This window comes from Gekko japonicus, unplaced genomic scaffold, assembly GCF_001447785.1.
Source record: "Gekko japonicus isolate JY-2015 unplaced genomic scaffold, Gekko_japonicus_V1.1 scaffold693, whole genome shotgun sequence".
Lineage (NCBI taxonomy): Eukaryota > Metazoa > Chordata > Lepidosauria > Squamata > Gekkonidae > Gekko > Gekko japonicus.
In genome coordinates, this window is record NW_015173144.1 from 136,468 (window position 1) to 160,098 (window position 23,631).

At 41.6% G+C, this 23,631-nt stretch overlaps 1 protein-coding gene across 8 annotated transcripts in view; it reads right to left on the reverse strand.

The window, feature by feature from the left end:
- Positions 1-915: 915 nt before the first annotated feature.
- Positions 916-23,631, reverse strand: part of SOX6 (SRY-box 6) — a 678,959-nt gene continuing 656,243 nt past the window's right edge. For 5 of the 8 annotated variants that reach the window (XM_015422307.1, XM_015422305.1, XM_015422306.1 and 2 more), the window contains 3 exons: positions 16,199-16,432; positions 12,079-12,295; positions 916-1,219 (listed from right to left, as the gene is read on the reverse strand). In XM_015422307.1, the coding sequence (XP_015277793.1) occupies positions 916-1,219; positions 12,079-12,295; positions 16,199-16,432 (755 nt within the window). The remainder of the gene's footprint in view (positions 1,220-12,078; positions 12,296-16,198; positions 16,433-23,631) is intronic. The other 3 variants (XM_015422310.1, XM_015422309.1, XM_015422308.1) reach the window with 1 other exon arrangement.

A 23,631-nucleotide genomic window follows, 5' to 3' on the forward strand; every position in this document is an offset into this window, starting at 1 on the left:
ACTGAATGTAGGGATAAAAGCAAAGGGATAGAGAATGGATTTGGAGGTGGCCTTATTCTCTTAAGACAGGCCTGTCTATAGCTGGTGTTCGCTCTTTTGTGCTTACGTAAGGTTTTCATCTGATGTTACATCAAGAGGCAAATGGGCAAGTGCATTGTGGCAACCATGTTCACTACTTTAAGAAAATCTTGTCTCCAGATTCCTGAGTACGTTACCATTTTCTGGAAAATTAAGTATTTTTTAAAAGATATGGGGGGGGTTAAGATGCCAAAGGATTGTCTAAGACTTTACAGTGTCTCCCTTAAGACTTTTTTTAAATGTTAAGATTCAAAAGTTATGAAAGTTTGGCACATCAAAAGATCAGCTATACATGTGGAGAAAAAATGGAATTTAGAGACTTGTTTAAAAAAGATGAGCTAAGATACACAGATGCACATATTTGAGGACCTGTTCTGTTTCATGATAGGAAACTTGCAGTAATTTTTTTGTTCTGTTTTTGTTTTCTAAAATAATTCAGAATAAAAACACATTCACAACCTGTAGGCTGGCACAGCGTACCTGAGTGAGAATGTAAAACCCCCATTTAAAACAGTAACTTAAACCTTTTTTTATCAGCATCCAGGAGGAGAGAAAAAAAAAACAGACGAAAAGGTAAGACTTGTAAGACACCTATCGATTCATATAAGTTTTCAAGTCCCAATGTCTGATACTTAATGTCTTCACCTAAATTAAAAAAGGTTCATGAAAAATTAGGGAACAATCTGTGTCACACATTAAGAAACATTTAAGACCATTCTGCAGATGTAACTGTAGGAGCCACACAGGCATGCAGGCTCATTTAAGAACTTTTTGTTTAAAAAAACAAAAAAAACAAAAACAAAAAAAAGTCAGAGTACTTTAATTCAGCAAACATCCTCAGTTGGCAGTAACAGCCTCATGGGCTTCATTTTCACTGCTATAGTCTGATTTGGGGTCGTCTTCAAAGTCCTCATACATTTCCATCTCGTCCTCCCCGTTTATCATTTCGTTTCCAGCAAGGCTCCCACTGTCTGTCTTCATGCCATAAGTGCTTTGAATGACAGGGATGCTGGGCTCAGGGCTAGCAGAGGTGCTGGAGCAATCGGACGTCATCTGAGGTGATGGTGTAGTAGTTGCCATAGTAATAGCACCAGGGTAGACCACACCTGTTCCCGTGGTGATTGGAATCTGAGGCTGTTGCCTGCAAGGAAACAAACAAAAAAAAATGGGTCTTGATTTGCTTGAGTTCCCATCTATCTCTTATTGTTATGGAAAGAAGTATTATTTCATGTTTTGAACGCTTATACCCAAAACATGTGGGAATGTATCCTAACACTTCCATTGAGACTCTGTATAAGAGGGAGGGCAGGAAGGGTTGCATCAGTGCTTAGTTCTTGTGGCCCTTTCTTACATGCCCAGGGAAATGCCAGTCACCACTTTGGGTTCAGAAGCAATTTTCTGCAAGCTAATTTGGCCAGGGATACTAGAAGTTTTTTTTGCCATCTTCTGGGTACGGAGCAGGGCTCACGGGGTGTGTGGGTGGAGGTAGTTGTGAATTTCCTGCATTGTGCAGGGGGTTGGACTAAATGACCCTGGAGTTTCCTTCCAAGTCTATTATTCTATGATTCTAATAAGCTTCCCATTCCAGTGCCTCTCTGCAAAGGTTCATCAAATTTTACAGCATGAGATACAAGAAGAAGAGGAAGAGAAGAGATTGGATTTATACCCCGCCCTTCACTACCCAAAGGTGTCTCAGAGCGGCTTACAAACTCCTTTCCCTTCCCCTCCCCACAACAGACACCCTGTGAGGTAGGTGGGGCTAAGAGAGCTCTGACAGAAACTGCTCTTTTTCAAGAACAGCTCTTATCAGAGCTACAGCTTGCCCAAGGCCAGCCAGCCAGGTGCAAGTGGAGGAGTGGGGAATCAAACCCGGTTCTCCCAGATTAGGACACATAGGACAGACCATTTAAGAAAATCATGTGGGCTATAATTGTATGCCCTTTTATATACACAGCCAGTTCAGATACAGCACCAAAATATTCTTTAGTGGTAATGTATGTATTTCTCAGACTTGCACACAACTTCTTTTCACAGTGCAGTGCAATTCTGTCCTTCTGTTCAAGTTTTGAAACAAATTACATATGAACTGGAAAACTATGGATTATACCTAGCTTCCAATTAGAATTGCAAACCAGGATTTGATAGTGATTTCCATTTTTGATGTGAAAGGTAAGCAAAACCATAATGGGAAAGCTAGGGTTTACCTACAACCTGGAAGGGATCAAAGGAATCACAGAATGTAATGGGACTAAATAAAAATCAGGAAGGTACTGTTTGTGGGTTTTGGAATTTATCCTATTGGAGGATGTACAGGATCATTTCCCTTACTACATTATATAACATGTTTGGCTGCTCAGCAGTGTTTTAGGTTTTGTTGGCTGAGTCATATATAGCTGGAATAACTAGGAGAAATCTACAAGGCTGATTTTTCCCCCAAAACCACCCAAACACTAAATTGGCAACATTCATTGTCTGCTGTTCCCTTCACATTCATTTTTCTTGACAACTCTCTAAATTACTTATTCTAACTCAACAGTATTAGGTAAAATATTTTACATGCTACACCCTTTGAAACATACAATCCCTAAAGAATGACATAACATTTAAATATGATCCAGATATTTAATTATCAGCATGGTCAAATCTGTGGATACTTAATGCCAGATATGGGTGCAATGAACACACAAGACAAATCTACAAAGCAGAAAAACCCAGGTGCACAGAAAAATCTTAAATGTTTAAACAAAATATATTGGGGGTTAACTCCCCAAAATAACATAAGAAGTGCCAGCACCTTTAAAAAATGAATGCCCAGTTAGTGGCCCTTGTGGGGGTTGCTAAGCAACCAGAACATTATTGCCAGCCTTTAAGCCCTGGTTTCTGTTAGTGAAAGGCAGAGTGGGCGGGGCCCTTTCCAGGACCGTTCTGGCTGTCCAGGGAGGACTCATTGGGGCCAGAAGCAACCATTGGGTGACTTGCTACCATACAGCTTACATGAATCACTCAGGACTAAAAGCAGACACCCCACAGACACCCCACAAACAGAGGTTAGCATTTCAGACTAAGATCTGTCAGATCCAGGTTTGAATCACTACTTTGCTGTCAAAGCTCACTGGGTGGTCTTGGGCCAGTTACACATTCTTGTTGTGAGGATTGTTGTGAGACTTATTGTGAGGATACAACAGAAGAGGGGAGAATGATGTGACCCCATTGTGGAGAAAAGCTGGTAGAAAAGAAGTAAATAAATAATACATATAGCTGAAGATGGGAAAGCAGATAAAAGTAGGTTGGTGGGTGGGTGGGAAGGAGAGAAGGGAACGGAGAGGTGAGGAAATGTGGCATGCCAGGAGAAGGGAAAGTGGAAACTCCTGAAACTCCATACCATCAATTTGTTCCATTATTTACAAATCCAATTGGGATAGCAATATTTAAACCAGGTGCCTTAAGGGACGGTGCAAATGGACTTTTCCTGGAAGAGAATTCCACAGTCTCAGTGCCACTACTAAAAATGTCCTGCCCCAAGTACATACCACAAAGAGCAACACCTCAACTAATGACTAATATAGGTGGTACTTACTAAGGTGCTTAGAGTCCCAAGAGCTTTAGAGATCAAAATAAATACTCTGATTGGGGCCCAGAAGCTTACTAGGCACCAGGGTTGTTTCAGAATCAGAGTTATAATGCTGAACATAATTGTAAACAGCCTAGAAGCTGCACTCTGAACCAGATGATTTGGGCATATTTCAAAAGCAGCCCCATTTAGAATGCGTAACCATAGTATAGTGTGGAGATCACCCAAGACATATCTAGCTTCTAGTTATGGCATCAACATTCAGCAAACACTGATTTCATTGCAACTCATTGGGTAAAAATTTAAAAGAAGATTTGGATATAAAAAAGGAATATCTCATTAGCAGTTGAAATGATACAGATCTTTTGATAATATATTACAATGTTCACAATCAGTTACAAGCTCCAGGTTTAATAATGATGGGGACACAGAAGAATAATTGAAATAAAGTTCAATAATCACAGTAGGAACTGACTTCTGCAAATAAAAGATAACAAGATTGTGTTTTCACAGCCATCCACAGCATAAACTGTGCACCAGTGTTCCCTCTAAGCTGAGTTAGTGTGAGCTAGCTCACAGTTTTTTAGCCTCTGGCTCACACATTTTTGTCTTAGCTCAGGGAGGATGGCTCCAGAGCAAACTAATTGATGCAGCAGCCAAATCGCTCGCTCACAACTTTAATTCCAGTGGCTCACAATGTAGAATTTTTGCTCACAAGACTCCACAGCTTAGAGGGAACATTGATACCTGCCCACCATGTGCTTGCCAACATGGAATAAAAGGGACATTGCATTCACCAACTAGGTGTGGGAGGTACAGTACATGTAGAGTGGGTGTCTAGCTTTGGACTGGACTGAATGGAGACCTAGGTTTCCTGTCTCATTGTCAATGTTGATTTCTCCACGCCTACTACCTCTATGCATATCAGACCCAATCCAATCATACCTGCTATTGACATTTGCCTGCTAATGTCATTTGGCATCTGAAATTACTCCACTTTCCAATATATAGGACTGATGGACTCACATTCTAGCTGTATCTGAAGACGTGAACAGTGACTCACAAAACCTCATACCCTTTCACAAATGTTGTTAGTTTTTAAGGTGCTACATCTCTTACTCTTTTCTTCTGCTACAGACAAACACGGCTACCCATTTTGATCTATCTCTATGGATATCACAGTCATTCTGCAGATACTCTATTGGTTACTGGTTTAATTCAAGGTTTTGGTTATCACCTACAAAGTCCTTAATGGTCTTTGATCAACATACCTGCAAGACTCTCCTGCTGTGCTTCACTGTGACAGCTTTGCTCATCTGAACAACATCTTGTGAGTAAGATCAGCAACTGCCTCTTCACATACATTTTCTGTGGGGGTTCCCACCTTGTGGGACAGCCTGCCCGAGGAGGTCAGGAAGGGACCCCCACACACACTTCTATCGTTTTGCAGAATGCGAAAAACAGCAATGTCCAAAAGGGAATTTTTATAAAGTGATTAGAACTATAATATAATGGGACAGTTTATGACAGAAGTGTTGAACTCATTTGTTATGAGGACCGGATCTGACATAAATGTCACTTTGTCGGGCCGGACCATGTTTGCCACAAAACATAACACCAGGTACTGGCAATATAACCTGTATAAAGGACAGCAGCTAGTAAGCTCCGAGTTGTTGTATCCTCACTGCAAGGCCCCATCGGCTGGGGGAGGGTGCAAAGGAAAATCCATATGGGCGGACTTGAGAGCCAGCAGTGCAGCACTGGGCAGACACTCCCACGCTGCTTGACTGCTGCAGATGAGGTTGTTCGACCATGCTGAAGCCACAATCAGAGTGGCTCTGCCCACTTCCCCCCCGAGCAGTCTCCTGTTCCCTCCCTTGCACTACCCTGTTTTCCTGAAAATAAGACCTACCCCCAAAATAAGCCCTAGCAGGATTTCTATGCATTTGTGGTATAAGCCCTAGTGTGTCTTCTTGAGAAAAAAATAAATATAAGACAGTGTCTTATTTTCGGGGAAACACGGTAGTTGCTCACGGACCACATAAGAGCCCTGGATGGGCCGGTTCTGGCCCCAGGGCCTCATGTTTGACACCCCTGGTTTAGGAGGTCTCTGCTATACGCGATAGTATTGTAGTGTATTGCAGTGTTTATTATACATATCACCTCCCTTCCTCCTATATATGTATGTTTGTATATAAAATACTGTCCATCAGTTTTTTGGACTGCAGAGGAACCTCTTGCTTTCTCTTTATACCCTATTTGCGCATATATATATGTGTTTGTGTGTGTGTGTGTGTGTGTGTAATCACCCGCATCACTTCCCCTGAAAAAGCTACATTAATAATTTATTTACAGATGACATTTCATTGTCAGCTAAAAATTGTGGTTATCAAAACAGTATTTGAGTTCCTCACATAAATTACATGCTGTGATTTTTTTGGGGGGGGGATTTTTCATCATTCCAGTCTTGCCACATTTGTCATGTGTGATATGCTGTGCTGTGTGTGACAGGAGTGGCCTCTTGCCCTGTGGCTCTTAGCCTGTGGGCCTTGCTTGGAGGCCTTGTAAGAACCTGAGAAGAGGGCTGCTGCTGAGTTCTGCAGAGCGAACTGCTGGCAAGGTAGCCATTTGGTCAGTCTCAAAGTTTTCAGGGTACATCACCACAAAAAGAGTTTACGTTGAACTTTGAGGGAAGTTCCTGGAGGCTGTAGAAGGCTGTAGAAGATAGCATTGCTCCTAGGGAGACGGATAAAGAAGGATCTATTCCAGTGACCTGCCAGGGTTGCACCATGATCATTTTCCTGCCTTGCCAAGAAATGCATTATACATGCTGCAAGTGCAAGATTATAAGACTGCTTGAGGAGAAGGTGGGAGAACTCAAGGCACAAATCTGTACACTGAGGAACATCAGGGAAAAGGTTTTTAGGCTTGACGGAAGAGAGGCTCCTGAGAGAACGGCAAGAGCCAGCAAATCCTAAGCAAGAGGAAGGAAGTAAGAAGGAACAGGTGGGTGAGTGGAAGAATGTGACTTTGAGGCGTAAGAATCAGGAAACACTCACAGCCAGTGGAGCTGCAAAATCGCTACCAGCTGCTTCTGATGGTGGAAGATCAAAAGGATGTAACTGACACACAAACACATAGGGCGAGAAGGAACCAAGTTATCCCACGAAGGAAGAGATGAGTAGTGGTGGTTGGTGACTCCCTACTGAGAGGTACGGCAGACATTGTGTGCAGACCGGACAAGGAATCTCAAGAGGTTTGTTGTCTTCCTGGAGCGTGTATCCAAGATGTGACTGAGAGAATTCCAAGACTGGTCAAAATCTCTGACCGGTACCGCTCCTGCTGATCCATGTGGGAACAAATGATACGGCCCAAAGAAACATTGACTGGATCTCTGAAGACTACGAGGCTCTGGGCAAGAAGGTGAAAGATCTGGGGGCACAGTTGGTGTTCCCCTCCATTTTACCTGTTGAATGCCATGGAGCTGGAAGGGAGAACAATATACTGGAAGTGAATGGCTGGTTATGTAGATGGTGCCATCAAGAGGGATTTGGCTTCCTGGACCGTGGTATGTACCTCCAACATGAGGGACTGTTGGCAATGGATGGGGTGCACCTTACAAAGAATGGGAGGAATGTCTTTGCTGGAAGACTTGCAAACCTGATCAGGAGGGCTTTAAACTGAAGCTATTGGAGGTGGGAAGAAAAAGCCTGATGTTGTGCGGCATCCCCAACAATGAATGGGAGAGAGGTGAGTTCAGTAATTTTCAGGTAAATTCGAAGGGACCTATGATAGGAAAGGATGTCTGTAATCTGAGATGTCTTTGTACTAATGCACAGAGTATGGGAAATAAACAGGATGAACTTGAACTTCAAATATTGGAAAGTAAGTATGATCTGAGGGTATCACTGAGACTTGGTGGGATGAGTCTCATATATGGAGCACAGCAATTGAAGGATATACCTTGTTCAAACAGAACAGAATAAACAAAAAAGGAGGCGGAGTGGCACTATGTTTTAAGAATGAATACGCTTGCGCTGAAATTCAGGATTTCGAGAGGATTTCGAGAGTAGCCCGGTTGAAAGTGTGTGGGTAAGGATAGAGTGAGGGGGGAAAGAAGAGGATATTGTTGTGGGGGTATACTACAGGCCTCCGAACGAACTGGAGGAACTAGATGATGCATTTGTACAACAACTTGCTAAACTTTCACAGAGACAGAATGTAGTGGTTATGGGAGATTTCAACTGTCCAGATATTTGCTGGAAATCTAACTCTGCTAGACATGGGGCATCCTGCAGGTTTTTTTAATAGTGTTGCAGACAACTTCATTTCCCAGAAGGTGGAGGTGGGAACCAGAGGATCTGCTAACCTGGATTAAATCCTGACTAACAGGGAAGAACTGGTTGATGAAGTGAACATTGTGGGATGCTTGGGGAATAGTGACCATGTCAGCTTGGAATTTGACAGAGAAGGATGTGAAACCAGGACATAGTAGGACTCGTATCCTGGACTTCAGGAAAGCTGATTAAAAAAAACTAAGAGAAATATTAGGTAGGATCCTGTGGCTAGAAATGCTGAGGGGGAAATCTGCACAGGAAAGATGGTGGATGCTGAAAAATGAAGTGCTCAAGGCAGAATCGCAAACTGTCCTGGTGAGAAAGAAAGGTGGGAGATGGCTAATGAAGCCGAGGTGGCTGAACAAGGAACTCTCTGAAGTGCTGAGACTAAAAAGGGAAATGTACAAGAAATGGAAGGAGGGACAAATTACTGAGGGTGAGTACAAGAAGCAGGCTCGAATCTATAGGGATGGTGTCAGAAAGGCTAAGGTGCAGATGGAGCTGAGGCTTGTGAGGGATGCTAAAAATAACAAGAAAGGTTTCTATGCCTATGTTCAGAGCAATAAGAAGAACAGGGATGGGGTAAGCTCATTGCTAGGGGAAGATGGTCAAGCCTTAACAAGGGATGGAGACAAAGTGGAATTACTTAACTCTCACTTTGTGTCGGTCTTTAACCATAAGGCAAGCTGTATGATATCCTTGAGGATAAGCTGGTTAAATGTGGGCTGGATGGTGCAACCGTTGGATGGATTCATGGTTGGTTGAAAAATTGTACCCAACGAGTGTTCGTAAATGGCTCTGCATCTACGTGGAGGGAAGCCTCGAGTGGAGTGCCACAGGGCTTGTTCCTGGACCCGGTGTTGTTCAATGTTTTTAATAAATGACCTGGAGGATGACATACAGGGGATGCGTATCAAATTTGCAGATGACACAAAGCTGGGTGGGATTGCTAATTCTGAAGAAGATAGAGTCAGGATTCAAAATGTTCTAGATAGGCTGGAACAGTGGGCTGAGACAAATAAAATGAATTTCAATAGAGATAAGTGCAAAGTCCTACACCTAGGTACAAAAAAATCTAAGGCAGATATAGAATGGGAGGGACTTGGCTTGACAGCAGCACATGTGAAAAGGATCTAGGTGTTTTGCTTGATCACAAGCTAAACATGAGCCTGCAATGCAACATGACTGCGAAGAAAGCTAATGCAATCTTAGGATGCATGAACAGATGCATTAACAGAAGCATTGTGTCCAGATCACGGGAGGTGGTAGTTCCACTCTATTCTGGAATCCAAGTCTTATGAGGAAAGGCTGAAAGAGCTGGGTATGTTTAGCCTGGGAAAGAGAAGGCTTAGATGGGACATGATTACAATTTTCAAATATATGAAGGGCTGTCATGTAGAAGATGGAGCAGATCTATTCTCTCTTGCTCCAGATTGCAAAACTAGATCTAATGGGTGGAAATTACAAGGGAGTCAATACAAGCTAAATATCAGGAGAAACTTCCTAACTGTAAGAGTGATTGAGCAGTGGAACAGACTGCCTCGGGAGGTGGTGGATGCTCCTTCGCTGGATGTTTTCAAGCAGAGGCTGGACAACTATCTTTCAGGTATGTTGTAGGGCTATCTTTCGGCTATGCTCCTGCAGAGTGCAGGGGGTTGGACTAGATGACCTGCAAAGTCCCTTCCAGCTCTAACATTCTATGGATCTATGATTTCACATCCCCTTTAACGTAATTTCTTTTAGCTCATCTGTTTTGTTTTGCTGTATATTCGATGGCTTAACAGTTATTGTTTTAAAGTTTTGGCTTCCTGATTAGGCACTTTGGGAGCTCATATTAGCCAAAGCATGGGGATATAAATGTTTTAACTGAATATATATATTTAAACAATCAGATTTTTTTTCTTCCCCACCTCCAATAAACCTTGCTCATTCTCTGAATAATCTGGCTACAGTAGCTGTGCCATTAAGCTGAAGAAGTAATGTAGCTGGCTGGTTTGAATCTCTGAGACTCAATTCTAAATAGTTTCCTTACTGCCTAAAGCCAGCCTTTCAGTATAGGCTAGAAAGGCTTGTTGCCTCATCATATTTCAAGATATCTAACCCTCATCATATTACCAGATATCAAAACCTGATTTTGACAAACCCGCACTGCTGCAGGCTTTACCACAATATAATTAACTGCAATGGGAGTCATGCATGCCAAGCCAGAAACAAGGCACAGAACCAAGCAGTCAAGGTCAATTATCTGGTTATGGAGCCCACAATAAAAGAAGACTATTGTGATGAGAGAAATAAACAGAACATTGTGAATTTAGAAGAACTGGCAGAGAAGTCTCTTTCTTAAATTGCCAAAAACTCTGGGGGAAGGGGGCACTGAGCATCTATGTTTTTTGTTTATAAGGCAATAATGGAAATAAATCATCTAAGACACAACTGTTTCAGTTGTATTTAAGCCTAAAACACTGACAAACATCCCAAGATTACTTATCAAGTAGCCAGGTTTTGTACGGTGATACTTAGGTCACGGAAATTGTTTAGCGGTTAGTTGTAAGTGTAAGTTTTATGCAAGTCTCGGATGCATTTTACTTGGAAGCGTTTTATTTTATATTTAAAATTTTTATATTAGTTTTTAAATTTTCTGGAATGCTTTATATGTAAATATGTGTATGTGTATGTATGTATACACACACACACACACATATCTGTAAGCATATCTGGTCTACGGACTGTAAAAGAAATAAACTGAAAAAGCTGTAAAAGAAATAAACTTGGGAAAGTTTTAGAACAAATAATCAAACAGACAGTCCTTGAGCATTTAGAAAGGACAGTGGTGATTACTAAGAGCCAGCATGGGTTTCTCAAGAACAAGTCATGTCAGACTAACCTTATCTCTTTTTTGGAGAAAGTTCCTACCTTGCTGGATCAGGCAATGCTGTAGACATAGTTTATCTTGATTTTAGTAAGGTTTTTGATAATGTTCCACATAATACCCTATGACTGTTAGGTGGTTGACAGATCACACCCAAAGAGTGCTTGTGAATGGTTCCTCATCTTCTTGATGTCAGAACCCACAGCCAACAATGTAGTACACGCTTATCAGGAAAGGTAATACCTTATTGAAGAGTTATAGATGCATTAACATAGGCACTGTTAAGAATGACAGCTGCCCATGGGCATAATAGGATATAGGGTATTCGTATGCACACACCCCCACCGCCCTGGCCAATTAGCCACACTCCGGGAGCTCCGGCCATTTAGCGCTGAAGCTGGGAACCAAACTCTCTCCCACAGTTCCCAAGAAACCCAGACATCAACATGACCACCTGCAGAACTTGTAGATAAGTGTTACAGCAGCAAAGAAGCACAGAAGGAATGCAAAGGCAATTAGCATACAACTCACCTCCCCACCCCTATGGCAGCTTAGCTGACATACTGCCCCCTTGAAAATCAGCTTCTCTCCATTCATTCGGGAGGTCTCCCGGTCATTCCGGGAGGTCTCCCGGATTGTCCGGGAAAGCACGATAAAACTTTTGCAACAGCCTAGGGGCCTGAATATCCCGAGGCCTGTCCTCCCCCTGCCCGCCCGGCTCCGAGGAGGCGGCGGCGGCGCGAAGTCAGCAAGAGAGCGTTCCATGCGCATGCGCACGGAACGCTTTTGCACTTTCGGGGGGATTTAAACATCCCCCCGAATTTTTTTTCTACTTTTAGCACTTTTGTGCACACGTGGGGACTGGCCCATGTGTGCACAAACCTCCCCCCCCCAAGTGCCCCCGGAGCGCTGATTTAGCGATCCGCACTCCGGGGGCAACTTGGCTATTAGATATATAGATGTTTGGCTGTACAGTATTGTTACTTAACAGCCATAAAAGAGGAAGTACTGGAGTGCTATCCATGACAAAAGCGTTAAAAATCCCACTGATTCCCGATGAATGGGCTTCTGGAGATCTTGTGGATGTGTTACCATTCCGACAGTAATGATTATCAGGGATTGTGCACCAAAGAAGCCTAAAAACTTCACAAAATATCTAATCCCCCTAGAAGGAACATATTTGGAAACTAGAGTGCTCTACTGAAAGTAATTTCAATACATACCCTACAGTGAAAAATTGCCTCATCTCCTGTCTTCGAGATCTCATCAGTTGTTTGTATTCTCCAATACGCAGTTTCTTGCCATCAACAATACATGTGCGTTTTGGTCGAGGTTTATATTTGTAATTAGGGTACTTCTCTAGATGGATTTTACTTAGCCGTGCTTGCTCTTCATAGTAAGGTTGTTTCTCTTGGTTAGACATGGATTTCCATCGGGAGCCTGCATAGAGGAAGATATCTGTGACTTCTCAAGAAGGTTTGAGCAAGGGTTGTTCTCCATCTTAATGTGCCAGGGAAATCAACTCAATTGGCATGACCCTTTGGAATTCATTTCTAGGGTCTGTGGTATAATCAGCACAATTTAGAAGTCTCCCCAGTTTTTAGGCATTCCTCTCAAGTTTCCAAAATGACTACTTCACTTCCTTAGCCATACAACTAATGTGTACCACATCATTTAACAAAAGAATACTGTAACTTGCCACCACCTCAACAGCACAAGAAGGGCGGACACCATAATATTTGCTAATGAAACCATTCTCCTTTAAGTGATCTAATATAATGAAAACACATTGAATCTTGACTAAGAGAAACTCTCTCTATATTCATTGATTACCCCCCCTCAATATATTCAGTAAGTCATTAATTTATTAAGACACACTTCCTATGATCCAAGGAACTGCTACTTCCGTGTCATCCAGAAAGATGCAGAGTTGTGCCTTTTCAGCTAACAGCTTTGAATGCCACATGGCAAAACCTCCTCTTGAAACAGACTGGCAAGCTTGGAGCGATATGGCACCGCCTCTATTTGCAGCAGTTTAAATAGTTCCGGGAAGTTTTGATCAGACATCCCACCCTGAACCGGCTTCACTGCACACTTGCTCCATGGTCCATCATTCAGACTGTTGTGGCATTCTTCCCCCCCCTTTCACTCATACACATAAGCAGAGGTCATTTTGGGGGGATCGCAGTTCCCCTGGGTGAGGTATGGGGGGCGGGGCACATGACGAAGCACTGCCCCCTGCTTCCGGCCGCCCCGCTTCCGGCCCTCATTCAGCCAGGAGGAGGCAGGAGAAGAGGGAGGGTACGTTGCTTCCTCCCTGCCTCTCCCCACCCCTGCCTGCCTGGAGCCAGGGAGGGCCTTTGCGGGACTTCCTTGCACTCCCGCCGGCCTTGCAGGTCCACCGCCGGGCCCCTCATGGGCGGCCGGGGGCGGGGTGTGTGGCCTTATGACACACTTCCGGTGATGTCAGGGGGTGTGGCATATGCTAATGAGTTATGCTAATGAGTTCCCCTAGCTCTTTTTCTACGAAACAACCCCTGCACATAAGTATATATATGAAGTTCCGGGTCCTTTTTGACAGCTTCACAATCTTTCTGCCAAATACACCAGCCCCTCCCAGCCTCCTTCCCTTGCCTCTCTTCTGTGGGATACATGAGGGGGTGCAGTTTTACATAAGAGCAGTCCCATTGACTTCAGTGCATTTACCCTTGTGTCAGTCATGGGATTGTCTCAGACTCTGACACAGGAACAGGAGAGAGGGGTTTCTTGGGGGGGGGGATTTGTCACTTGAAAACAACTTCCTCAGGGACTCCCAATCCAGAATGACTACTTGGCTGCAGTGATTGACAACGCCAGGGTAATTATGCACTTATGCAAACATTGCTACCTGATTTTAAAAAAAAAGGAGCTGGAAATGGAAGGGAAGGCTCAGACTTCCCAAACGCTTTGACTTCGTAACAGGGGAGTTCAGACATCTGGAAACGTGGGATGAATGTGTGGGGTCCGTTAGCACTGGAATTCAACTACTGTCTGTTTACTCTGTCTCCACCTCACCTTCCAATGGGGTGAGTATGACTGGGGAACGGCTGCCAGATGTGGCTGTGTTAACCAGCCAGTTTAATCCATAAGGGGGAAAGCAAGTATATCAGGACAAACTGCCTATCTGACTGCAGCCTGAGATCAGTTCTTTGAATCCCAGCTACAGTATTAGAGGTACATTTGGGTGGTACTCATTCAATTGCTCTTCAAAGGTTTTTCACGTAGCTCATGCATGTGCATTTTGCCCATATGAATCTAAATTTATTATAATAAGTATAATCTTGAAACTTTGCAAACCCCTTGCTTTCCCAGAAAATCAGAGATGACCCTTTATCTGAGTCTTCTTACGTAAGATGCCCTTTGCTATAACTCTAGTTTATTATTGGCTTCCTGACCCTTGTAAATCCTATTACACATTATAATCATCCACTGATATGCAATGAGTCCACTGAGCGGTACTTAAAGTTGCATTTGATATAAAGTGGAAAGTACATTTGCAATGCTCTGCACTACTTAATTACTGTAAACGTTAATCACAAAAGTACACTAATAAAAGAAAAAAATATATATAACAGTTTACACAGAAGGATAAGCATTCAAGTCTGTTGCATTCTTTATGAAGAGATACCTAAACAGTAAAATTTAAAAAAAATAGCTTTCAGCTGGATAAAATGATTACAGCTGTGGTAAGCGTGGGTGGAAGCTATTCTTTTACCACGAACTCTTATACATCAACAAATGGAAAAGTTATATAAATATTATCCAGAGTCAGCAACACTCTGTTGTCAGCTCTAATATTCCAGATTCTTTTATTTTCTTTCGCCTTTTGCTATCGTCCTAGAAAATGTGTACAGCTATTATATGTAAATTAACTCTCTCTTCTTTTAGTGGGGCAGCTTTTGCCAGGTTGTACTCTCTGTTTAGCAAACATACAATCTCTGGCACTTCTTGAAATATTTGTACTGAATGTTTACATTTTAATGAATACTGTTACTATACTCCTAATAGGGTTTTTTTTCCCCCCTTTCAAAGAATGCACATAAATAATATAGATTCTCAATAGCTGCCAAGACTAGAACAGTGCAGGTTTTATACGAAACTGAAAGGCTATTCATAGAACTTACTAAAATGGTAGGCAAATAAGAGAACTTTTATGTAAAATATTGCACGTTTCAGAACAGAGTTCCATTTATTTCTAGAAAAAACATTTTCTTTGCGAGAAAATAGTAGGCAAGAGTAACAGCTTTGTTAAAATGCAATCTAAAGACTGACAATAAAACCAGGATACTTCAGACTTCACTATTACGATTTTTTATTGTGAGGCTTATTTTAAAATCCACATTTCACTTTGAATAACTGGAGCGTAAATATCAGTTTAAACATTTCACCACACATTCTCACGTAGGTTACCAATTCTCCTGAGAGAAATGCAGTTCAGGTTCTCTGAAAACTCAGCCAGCTTATTAGTACAAATATAAAACCCTTATTGCCAGATGATGTATGCCATGCTGGTTAAGTTTTACTTTTCTAAATGATAAATTAAATTAAATTTGGAAGTTTAAGCTTTTTGTTCTCACAAAGTTTTTTTTTAAGATGTCTTTTAACAATTAGTTTTATTTTGAATACTTAAGGATCATTTAGATGGTAGGAAATGAGTTGACCGCATAGTTTCTGTTTTTCAACCACTGCCATAAAGATGGACAATTGCATCGAGATAAGTCCCCCCACCCCGGATGGCAAATTATTGGTCAACATTTTCTTACAGAAATATCACACTACTAATTCATCGTGATTTCTAAGAATCTCTTGCACCCGGACACTAGCAGAATCTGATACATCTGTAGAAACAGTTGCTATTTTCCACTCAAGTAGCAAATCATTGGGAACTTCAAACTTTCCTAACTGCCTAAATCATTTGCATAATTTATGTATATATGGTGCATTCTCTCTCTCTTCTGCCTTTCTTTGAAATGCAAAGCATATCAATAAAACTTTTTTTCCACAATAAATTATCCATGTGTACCTTAGCCTTCAGTTCACTTGCTGTGATTTGTATGATCATGAATGCAACAAGTTTTTCGCAGCATGCCATGGAAAGGCAAACATTCAACTCTTTATTTTAAAGGTTATGCTAGGACATTTGCCGTTCCATACCCAGCTACAGGAATTTCTGTGTCTGAGGTTTTCTGCATGTCATGCATTCTCTTTGAATCATATATCCAAAACATAATGTCCTCCAGACACTTAAAATCTCAAAGTTATCACAGTTTCTGATTGTACAATTATTTATTGTTTAATACTTACCAAGGATTTTGCTAATATTAGAGTTATGCATGTCAGGGAACGCCTGGAGAATTTTTCTGCGTTCATCCTTTGCCCAAACCATGAAAGCATTCATTGGTCGTTTGATATGTGGCTCACTGCTACTTCGGCCCCTGGCATCCCTGTAGACTCGAGCTTCAGCCACAGTGGCGCCTCCTGTTGGCCAACAATAATACTGCTGTAGTTTAGCTGCAGAGCCATTCATTGCTTTACTTCCTGTAATATCAGGGCAGGAAGAAACAAGATGGATGCAAACATTATTACATTATGTGGATTATATGACACGTACTAAGTTCTCCCTTACACTTCCAGACCTATGAGATGAAGCAATTCTAAATTTGGTTATTTCAATTTTATCAATTGAATTCATGTTATGCCCTCCAAAACCTGTAAGAAGCTGATAAAACCCAAGAATTTCTAAAATTAAGGGACTATAACTGTCTTTATTAAAATATATATGCCCTAGGTATAATTGCTAAACTGGAAAAGAAAGAAAAACCTGATGCAGGACTGTGCCTTCCAATAAAAAAAAATGTGCATGTTATGGAAAGCAAGGCAAAAGCAGATATTTTAATGTAATTATTACTGATGTCTCATTGCTGATACTTCTGTTATACTTCCATGTGTATTTCATCCAAACTGGTAAATTAAATGAGAGGTCAGAATGGGACCAAAGACATTTGAATAAATGAAGCTGTAGTGCAGAATGATCTGATCAGGGGTCATTTCGTAGAAAAAGAGCTTGGGGAACTCATTAGCATAACTCATTAGCATATGCCACACCCCCTGACATCAGGGGCCCGGCGGTGGACCTGCAAGGCTAGTGGGAGTGCGAGGAAGCCCCAACAAGGCCCTCCCTGGCCCCAGGCAGGCAGGGGTGGGGAGAGGCGGGGAGGAAGCAACTTACCCTCCCCTCTTCTCCTGCCTCCTCCTGGCTGAATGAGGGCTGGAAGCGGGGCGGCCGGAAGCAGCAGGCGGGGCTTCATCATGTGCCCCGCCCCCTGCACCTCACCAGGGGGAACTGCGTTCCCCCGCGTTCCCCCCCGAAATGACCTCTGGATCTGATACGTCTAGGTTCCAGCATTCTTAATCCACTTTTCTTTCACTGAAAAACCACTGAGGTGTTTCCAGTTAAATTGTCCAACCAATTGACTCAAAGTTTTCTTCTTTGCCTAGGCCCACTAACGTGCCAAACCAAAGTCACTTTAACAAAGAATATTTTATTCTTTGCCTATTTTAATTAATAAATAAATGCAGTAATGAGAGTTTTGTGAGAATCTGCGTTTCAGAGTCCAGCGGCATTGCAACCATTGACTGAAACGTTGAGGACCATGCTCGATACACTTTCAAAAGACTACGATAACATTGGCACAATGATAAAGTGACATGATGAATAATTTTATATTCACTGTGCAGCAAAACAACAAAGCCTATCCTTCCTGCAACAATTATGACGGGACTGAAAGGAAAATGAACTGTATCTCACATTTCTTCCCACTACTTCAAATACATCTATGACAAATCCTCAGCATCTACAAAATGACATAGCTTGATGAAACCTAAACTGGTATAAATCAGTAAAGCTCTATTGAGTTCACAGTGACGGGATGATTTGTGCCAACACAGAACTTGAATCTATATTTTTATGTAGAATCCAAACTGCCAAATTGCTGTTTAAAAACCACTGTACTTTAAGGTACACAACAATTATTTTTGTTTTTGTTCTGTGCAGGCAATTCATTTTATGGATAAAAATCTTGGAACAGAAGATGCATAACTAATATGCTACCTTTTTGCCACTGTGCCCACAGTACATTAATTTCATTTAAAATGCACTGACCATACAGGATAAATTGATTTCACTTTATATGGTGCTGACAGCCATGTTTATTGTGCAGTGAAATGTAGTGTAGCTTCAAGCTGACAATATCCATCAACATATGGCAATGTGCTGACTGCTGGGCCAGATGAAGACATACATTACCCTGGAAGCAAAACACTTATTTCGATGTGACACTGTCTTCTTCTGAGGATCGCTAGGGTAATTTATGAAGCCCTCAATACCATTACTTTACAACTGACACCAGTTCTGCAATTGCATGCAGATAAAAGACGACAGGTCTGCTGTGGATATCAGATGCAGAAGTATTTTAATGGTACCCTAAGTTTAACTACTTTGCATTTACCAGCCGTAACTATTACTGCAGCCTCTCCATCACAAACACTGAGTAGAGGGAAATGTACATCACACTTATTCCTAAGCCAATATGATCAAATTGGAGTCTTATGGCACATCACAAAGGTTTGGAGCCAAACAATGAGTAAGTTTCTTCAAAAACTTCTCATGACTGTTACGTTGGTATATTTGCCCTATCGATGTGAAATGCACATACGTTTTGGCAATCCATTTTTTTATTCCAAAATGTTCAATAAGAATGGTTAAGACACTCCTCTGAAGCATACAGACTTGATCTACCACTCAGCCATCCATACCGTAACTACATTTCCCAAGCAAGAAATACAGTATAAGCATTTGTGAAAAGGTTTTAATAAGACCCTAACAACAAGCACATAAATAGCTCCAAGGACTATAACAAAATCTCAGAGAAATGAACAAAGTAGACGTTTTGGCAATCCATTTTTTAATTCCAAAATGATCATTAAGAATGGTTGAGACACTCCTCTGAAGCATACAGAGTTGATCTACCACTCAGCCATCCATACCGTAACTACATTTCCCAAGCAAGAAATACAGTATAAGCATTTGTGAAAAGGTTTTAATAAGACCCTAACAACAAGCACATAAAAAGCTCCAAGGACTATAACAAAATCTCAGAGAAATGAACAAAGTAGTCTGTCTCCAAGGACGATAACAAAATCTCAGATAAATGAACAAAGTAGTCTGTCGTCACTTCTGTCTATATAAGCCATGTGGAGAAAGGCAGAAGTGGTCTCTTAAATTGAAAGCTTTCCCATAATTTCTAGTATAGTCATCACTGATTCTTATACCCAGGGGTCATTTCGTAGAAAAAGAGCTAGGGGAACTCATTAGCATAACTCATTAGCATATGCCACACCCACTGACATCAGGGGCCCGGCGGTGGACCTGCAAGGCCAGCAGGAGTGCGAGGAAGCCCCGCCAAGGCCCTCCCTGACCCCAGGCAGGCAGGGGTGGGGAGAGGCGGGGAGGAAGCAACTTACCCTCCCTCTTCTCCGTGGTCTAATATGCGAATGAGCGGTGCTGTCAGGGTGTGGCCTAATATGCTTATGAGTTTCTGCTGCTGGGTGTGGCCTATTATGCTAATGAGTTCCTGCTGGGCTTTTTCTACAAAAATGCCCTGGTCATCACTGATTCTTGTACCTGAAAAGCACCAGCTGCTCCTAGTGGGAAATGATGGTGATGTGGAAATTCTTTACCCCATGCAGAAGAACATCAAATTTAGTGCTTTCTCAAGGGCTTTTTGTTCTGATTTGGACTCCCAATTTCGTGGATTATTTTCTGAGCTACCACTCAGGCTGTTGCCTATCCATCGTCTTTATGTGGTTTCTTCATGCTTTCTTAAACCACCTTTGATCTGCTGTTTCTTGCCAATCCACAGCCAAAGCATTCTTGCATTCCATATGGGAGGTATGCTGTCCTTTTAAAAAAGCCCTGGGGGCTTTAAAAAATGGCAATAACTAATCTGAGATCCAAGTTTTCATTTTTAAAAAAAAGTAAATCTCTATCTCTTGCTGTTTCCAAGATGCACCTTTTCCTTCCCCCCCTCCCCCTCTGCAGGGAGAAGGGCTGGACTTACATTAAAAAAATGAGCTGGGAATCCAGACAACTTAGTAGTTAGAGCATTAGCATAAATCGATCCAGCTATTGCCAATTTTTTTTAAGATTAAAAGGGTGCCTAGTGGCATAGCGGAATATTGGCTACTAAAGATCAGGGCAGGGATGGTGCAGGGCAACCCATCATTTGGAATTCTTATTGCCACAATGCTGAACTGGTGGGGTATAAATCCAATCTCTTCTTCTTCTGTTCTTCAATGGGAAAACTACACAGAATTGACAGCCTAGCATTGCATTGAATCCCAAATTTGCTACATATTGTATAAAAACAGCAAGTTCTTTATAAGAAGGTAACTCAAAGAATAGGGGGCTGCGGTGGCTCAAGTTGTTAAGACGCTGAACTGCAGACCAGAAGGTCGGTAGTTCAGCAGTTCAAGACCTGAGTGTGCTGCATGACAGAATGAGCTCCCCGTCTCTGGTCCCAGCTCCTCCCAACCTTGCAGTTCGAAAGCAAGAATTTGCAAGTAGATAAATAGGTACCGCTTCGGTGGGAAGGTAACAGTGTTCCGTGCTCTTGGCGTCTAGTCATGCTGGGCACATGACCACAGAAACGTCTTTGGACAGTGCTGGATCTTCAGCTTGGAAACGGAGATGAGCACTGCAACCCTAGAGTCGGATTCGACTGGCTTTCGAGCAAGGGAAACCTTTACCTTTACCTAACTCAAAGAATGTATTGACTTCTACATGCTACAACTCTACTTACATGTTTTGTACAAATGCCATTTGGATTAAAAAGAAGGAAAGAAAGAAAGAAAGAAAGAAAGAAAGAAACAAAGAAAGAAAGAAAAAAAGAAAGAAAACAGATGAGAGGGGGAGGGAGGGGGGAGAGAGAGAGAGAGAGAGAGAGAAGTCCTGTTGCTGTCTAGATGACCGATCAAGTCCAATATGCTATTTTATACAGTGGCCAATCAGATGTCCCTGGAAGACCCAGAACATAGTATGGATACCAAGGCATCCTTGTTGTTGTTCCCAGCACTAACATTCAGAAGTTTACGGTCTTTGAATATGGAGGTTCCATTTTGTTATCATGGCTAATTGCCACTGATGGATGCTATGCTCCGTGGATTTGTCTAATCCCCATTTGGATTGCCACATATCTTTACAAAAGTCAGGCATACTATACTGGCATGCTAGACCCCACAGACAGTCTTCTTGGAAGAACCCTTGCTCTGGCTGGAATGAATAGAAGCTGCCTCTTTAAATACTTCAGTTGAAACAATAGACTGAGGTCACTGTGTTCATTAGCAGGATTTTATAACCAAATCTCAGTCTAACCTGAGTCTTAATACAGATGAATGACCAACATAGTTCCTGACTTTTGATGCAATCATAATTGCAGACATAAACTCCAGGATACTGGAGGAATGATATCCCAAGGTACATTTATTAAAAAAAAAGATAAGATATATTTTAAATATATATATATATTATCTTGGTATTCTTTTGTTAAGAGACAATTCTTAATTGGAATCATAAATTACAAACAGAACGACAAAGTTCTGAAGCTTCTATCTCCATCTGAATTCAGCAAGCCTACACTTGAAGGACTTGGAGACAAAGCCAGTAAAATCTTGAACTTCTCTACTTGATCTCCAAGTGAATATTTGTGCTGCAGCCCAAGGGCTGCCAAAGAAGAATTTGTGTTAAATTAGCCTCTGCAAATAATTACCAGTCACGTAATCTGCCTGTGCTTCTAAGCAGTTTACCGTTCCAGGAGTTTGTTGAGCATACTGTAAATTACACAGAATGCTTCTGTTTCTAACGCATTTGAGAAATCAAAAATTAACTATTATTCACTCAAGCTACATAAAGCACACTGAAAAACAAGAAAACACAGATGCAAAAATCTGCTTTTTTGCAAGCTGAAGCCTGTAATAACAAGAGTAATTTTGGATTGAAAACCATTTCTAGACTACTTTAACTTGTCAATGAGAGACTAGATTTTTTAAAATCTGTCCATGGAATTTCAGTATGTCTTACAATCTTTATTCTTCTTCTGAGCTTTCAGTTACAATAGAAAGCGATCCATAAAACGCAAAGTACTATAGGGGAAAAGTGAACTATTTAGAGGAAGAAAAACATCACTGGAAATCTATAAGGAGGGAAAGATTCTGTTTTAGCTCAGTGAACAGGGGGAATTCCAGCAGGGAACAAACAGGTTTTATGTGTCTCCCAAGGATGCTTATAGAACTACAACGGTTGACTTAAAAAACAAAACAAAACCCCAACCCCTCTTTTTTCAAATAGTATGCAGAAAATGCACTAACTGGAGAAGACAAAATAAAAACACTAGTCTAAAGACTAACAGGCCATTTGCAAGTATACTGTTTATAGCATAATCATAGAAGCAGACTCTGACTTCTGGAATTCAGGGACTAGTTAGGATGCCAAATTGCAGCAAATGTAGCAAGATTTGGCTGTGTAAAAGGTTTGGGCTTCTGCTTCACAGCTTAGCAAAAGCTTCAATGCCAGCAGTTATGAAAAGTTAGCTTTGGATTCAAGTTCTTTGATCTCTCTTTGGCTAACTTTTGGATCTCATGATGCTGTATGCAAGCCATAAGCAAGCCATAAGTCAATTCTACACACATTTACATGGAAATAAAGCCTGTTTAGGCATGCAGAAAAAGGAAGTAGTAGAATGGGCTGTACCATTTCAGACTGCGAGTGAAGAGAGAAATGTTTAATACTCCCCATGTAAAAATTACATGCAAATAAAAAACATCAAGGATGCTGTATTAGGTTCCTTTTACAGGAAATTATTAATGTAAGGCCACTTCAACCATGTTAACCTAAAGCAGATAAGTTGTGATACTGGGTGACTTCAACTAGCCTCACATTGGCCGAGTTCAGACTGGCAATTTGAAGTGCTAGGGAGTCGTGGCAAAGAAAACCCGGAATACACCTGGAGTGGCTTGGTTGTGGTATTCCCATTCACACCGCAGCAAATGAAGCGGGAGGATACCGTGGAGGAAGCGCAAGGGAGTATTCACACTGTTGGGCTGCCCTGGCAGCCTGTTAGTGGCTGTTTCTGCATGGGGCGCAGCGGCAAATAGGGCAGGATCGCACAGGCACCAATGGTGCCTGCCTGCGGACACAGCTGGTGCCTATTATTAATGACTGTGGGTTGTTCCCACCTTAGCAGCGCTTGCGTTCACACTCAGGGAACCGGAATCAACACACTCTACACACGGTTTGCTACCACTTTCACCTGCTATCTTTTAAACTCGGGGGGAAGCGGCACAAGATGACTTGAGTATGGCTGGAGGACGCCTGAAACATGTGCCTGTGTGAACCCGCCCCTTTAATCCGCTACTGAAATTTAATCAAAACAGAAGAAGATAAAAGTTAAAAACTCCCTAAAAATGAAGAAATTAAAACTAAATTAAAATTACTAAAACATAGAATGAATTTGATTTTGACAGAAGAAATTGCTAAAAATATAGAATATGCTAAACTTTATCATTTTGAAAATGCTAATAAACCATCCAGATGGCTTTCCTACAGACTTAGGAAGGAAAGAGAGAAAAGAACAATTTTGACTCTAAAAGATGATAAAGATGAAGGAAAATATAAATTACAA